Source organism: Chenopodium album, chromosome 26 (assembly GCF_948465745.1).
Source record: "Chenopodium album chromosome 26, dcCheAlbu1.1, whole genome shotgun sequence".
NCBI lineage: Eukaryota > Viridiplantae > Streptophyta > Magnoliopsida > Caryophyllales > Amaranthaceae > Chenopodium > Chenopodium album.
The window spans coordinates 5,289,581-5,294,074 of NC_137859.1; the positions used below are offsets into that span (position 1 = coordinate 5,289,581).

Genomic DNA, 4,494 nt, shown 5'->3' on the forward strand with positions numbered 1-4,494 from the left:
CAATATTCATTTTATTATTTAGTGTATTTGATATCGGATTGCTACAAATTATTGGTATCTCTCAATAAGTTAACCAACTAAATTAAAATACATACACCCAAAAAGTTTAGCGCACCTATTGTTAACTCTAGTACTTTAGTAGGGGAAAAAAGCAATTTTTAGGCGTGGGCTCTCAAAGCTACTTTCTTATGAACACTTAACAACATTATTGGCAATTTCTAGTCTTAACAGCATTTCATGGGATTGGCTATATAATGAAACACCCAAACTTAACACCTTTATAACATAATATTTTTACTTTATTATAATGAAAAGCTTATAATGGGCAAGCTTACATAAAGTTCCATTAGAAGGTAACATAAAAGGATGTGTTTGCTTTGGTAGGAAAACTAATCATTTACTTAACTTTAGGTGTATACGGAGTATCTACTTCCATTTATGTGTTTTTTAAAGTTAGAAGTGATGACATTATATTAAAATTGCTCATAATATAATTATTTCTAGTCTTTTACTTAGATAATGATTATGGTATTTATCCAATTAATTAATGCTTGTAGATAGTAATTCTTGCTGTAAACCACCCTAATTGACAAAATGAAGATGTAAATTGACTAACTAATACACTAAAACCTTCTCTTGGTAGGTAAGGAGGCACAAATTTGTCGCTTCTTACTTCTTAGTTAAGTTTAATTAATTTTTGGTGCACAACTTTGAATGTTCTATAGCTTTGAAAACTTTAGATTATTGAAAATTATAGTTAGAATATATATATATATATATATATATATATATATATATATATATATATATATATATATATTATTGTACAATTACAAAGCCATGCATAATTAGGTTGACTAAGCTAGTGACCTTAATGGATATTTCATTGTACTCGACTGGTTTACTATATGTAACACAACTTTTTTAATTTTACGCTAAAGAAAAAGGTTTCAAGAAAAATCCTTTCAAATACATACAATCAATAAGTTTAAATAAGTGCAGTTAGGTGTAGACTAATAAGGTCTAGCTAAGGCTGCCAACTACTTAAGTTTTATATCATTCTGCTTATGCACACTTTCATCTTATGCATGAAGAACAACTTTGAGATTGAGGTAGTGGAGTGGTGACATTGCTCAGTCCGCTTCACATATCCTTGTGGTCTAAGGGTCATATCTCTTAGGCCTCATTTGCGGTATTTTTCTTATAATTTTGCCCTCTCAAGTGATGATGCAGATTTGGGACTATTTGTGTTAGAGACATCATTAATGAAGAGTTGTATCAAAGACCGATAGATAATTTTGGAAAGGGATTCTCAAAATGCAATCACTTAGGCAGGAAAAGATGCCTTGCCCTTAATGCATAAGATTATTAGAAAACCAACTCCACAATTATAATTGTACAAACATATTAAGAAATATTTCAAATATATATATAATAGGTTATTGAGAGTTTGTAGACTCACTAGTAAATATGGTGCACAAGAGGATAGTATGTACTCGTAATCAATTGGGGGAAAGTGATCGGTTATAGATGTTTCTTTGTCATCTTATATGAGTAATTGTTATAGATACGGTAAGATGTTTGCTTTCAAAATAGGCTATAAGCGTTATAAAATTTCTTAATCATTAGAAAAAAGTCAATAAATTGCATTGTTGGATTAGCTACACAAGTAGCTATTAAAATAACTTATTAATTGCTCCAAGATCTGTCCTTATCTAATGAATACTCTAATGATTTGAGTAAACTTACAACTGATGAAACTTAAAAATATCATTAACAAACAAAAAATTATTTTGTACACTTGCTGTAATTCAAACACAATTAGAACACAAATTTAAAACTCCTATCGAACTTGACAAAGAGCTGAATCAGATTTGACTGCCCTAGATCTCTGTGACCTTCTTTGCTGTCCATTATTTTGTTTTTCTTCACTATTTTCTTCTCTTTCAACCTCCTTTTCTTGCACTATTTCAACTTTTACCACTTCATTTATTCCATCATTAACATTATTATTAATGTTATCCTCTTTTTTAGCATCACACAATAATGATTGCTCTTTATTATTGGTTATTTCCTGACCTTCTTTAGGCACAACATACACAAATGGTCCTCCAAATGGCATGTCATTGAGTTCCAAAAGTGGCTCCAACACCTTGATCACTACACTCATTTTAGGCCTTGTTTTAGGATGCTTGTTTAGGCATTGGTATGCCAACATTGCCGCGATTTTTGATCCCTCGATCGAGTATTGCCCGTCTAGTCTTGGGTCCATTATGCCTTCGATTTTTCGAGGATCTTTTAGTAGTGGCCTTCCCCATTCTACCAAACTCTGCTCTTTTTTCGGGCGCTTCTTGTCCATGCATCTTCTTCCTGTTAGTAACTCTAATAGGACTACCCCGTAACTGTAAACATCGCTCATAGTTGTCAAATGACCTGTTTTTTTTTTTTTTTTTTATTCAAGCAATCAATAGATGTGTTATTTTATGCAATTTGCTTCAAAACATATATGCCTAAAATGTGGCTAATGCCTAACTTTTAGTTTTATTTAGTAATACGTAATACTAAAAGTTACTAGTAAAAACGACATATAATCCATGAAGTAGTAAAAATTATTTTATTCAGTAAAAATCAGGTAAAGTGAACAAGTGCGCAATGTAACAGTGTAACACTAAGGGAACCGAGAATCATTGTCTTGAAGAATACTTTAAATCAATTACCTGTCATAATGTACTCTGGGGCAGCATACCCTTTAGTGCCCACTATGTTTTTGGTAGAAACATGAGTCTTATCTTCATCTGGTCCATCTCTAGCAAACCCAAAATCTGAAAGTTTAGCTGTATAATCCTACACAAACAAGATCAAATCTTAAGTGACTAGAATTGAGAAACGTACAAACTTTAGGCATTACGTGACAATTAATGTAATTTGAACTAACAACGTGACAATTAAAATTAGACAACGGCCTTATGATTTGGTATAAACTTACAGCATCTAAGAGTATGTTTGCAGCCTTGAAATCTCTAAAAATGACTGGTGTATTGAGTTCATGAAGAAAAGCTAAGCCTTTTGCAGTGTCTAATGCAATTTTGATTCTTGTCAACCATGGCAACGGAATTGAACGTCCTATATTCACATTATCAAAATAACAAGCCGAAATAAATTAATTAGCTTAATTCGGTAGGTCCAAAATTAGAATATATATAAACAATAAAGATAGAATATAAAAAACAAACAATCTAACATAAAATTTTATTCCTCAATTTTTAAATTCAAAATGAAAAAAAGAGGGATATACTTACTGCTAAAAAGTTGCTTGTCCAAATTACCCCTAGCCATGTATTCATACACAAGGAGTCTTTGGTCATTTTCACAAGAATACCCAATTAGCTTCACCAAATTAGGGTCCCTTAATTGTCCAAGATATATCACTTCAGCCTAGAAAAATAAAATGAAATGTGCATAAATATCATTTTCACAAGCTAAGTAGTAATTTTTTTTTATTAATTTTCTGTTGATTGATTAATAAAATCGATCATGTGTTTAAGCTGATGGTTGAAACCCATGATTATAATATAAAGTTTCACGATGATGTTAATTATTGTAATAAACTTGTATGAAGAATAACTTACCAACCACTCTTTATGACCTTGTGTACCTTCCAAATCCAAGACCTTAACAGCAACAGCTTGAGCCTCTAAACCAGGCCTAAGACTATCATGTATGAAACCTTTATACACCGCGCCGAATCCACCTTCACCAAGGAAGTTACTCAAAGAGAAGTTATTAGTGATCAACCTAAGCTCATCATGGCTAAAAACATGAAGGTTTGATCCAGGGATCGAGTTCGAAAGCTCGTTGATCGAGATTTCCGAGCTAATGCTAAATTTATTGGTTATACCTAAATGGGAGACTCTATGAGGAGAAGGTGAAGGTGTTTGTTTAGGATGAACAAGTTCATCATTTGTGTCAAGAGTATTGGTAAAACAACATATGACCATTTTTAGTGCCATATTTTTGTTATTTTTGGTTTTGTGATTTGGGTGTTTTTTTGGTGTATTGATTGATTGAATCTCCTCCAATTTATGGGAGGAGCTTGAAGATTAAGCAAAATAGTATAATTGATGTGAATGGAAAAGATAAGTGGAAAAATGGGTTTGTGGTTTTGGAAGAGTACCCATTTTTTAAAGGGTTACTTAAAGTAGGGAAGACCGACCAAAAAAAATGAAAGGCAAGTGTTGTTCATGCTAAGTTTATCAAACTTGTGATTCTAATTTTTTTTTTTTTTTTTTTAATAAACTAGTTTGTTGTTCTATGTCAATATGTCATGCATTAGTTATTTTTTTATTATCATTATAAAGTGAAATCATATTCCAATTTTCATACTAATATAAAGAAAGAGATATGATTATTTAGGAAAGATTATTATTTTTATAAAAATTGTTTTATGTAGATGTGGATGATATGACGTATACATGGTTTTCTTTAATTAAAATA

At 31.2% G+C, this 4,494-nt stretch overlaps 1 protein-coding gene across 1 annotated transcript; it reads right to left on the reverse strand.

Moving 5' to 3' along the window:
* Positions 1-1,752: 1,752 nt before the first annotated feature.
* On the reverse strand, positions 1,753-4,220 carry LOC145616236 (EPD1-interacting receptor-like cytoplasmic serine/threonine-protein kinase). Its single transcript, XM_081670930.1, has 5 exons — positions 3,630-4,220; positions 3,300-3,435; positions 2,987-3,123; positions 2,718-2,844; positions 1,753-2,433 (listed from the first exon to the last, which is right to left on the reverse strand). The coding sequence occupies exons 1-5, from the start codon at positions 4,008-4,010 to the stop codon at positions 1,844-1,846; spliced, it is 1,371 nt and encodes a 456-aa protein (XP_081527056.1). The 5' UTR covers positions 4,011-4,220; the 3' UTR covers positions 1,753-1,843.
* Positions 4,221-4,494: the final 274 nt, after the last annotated feature.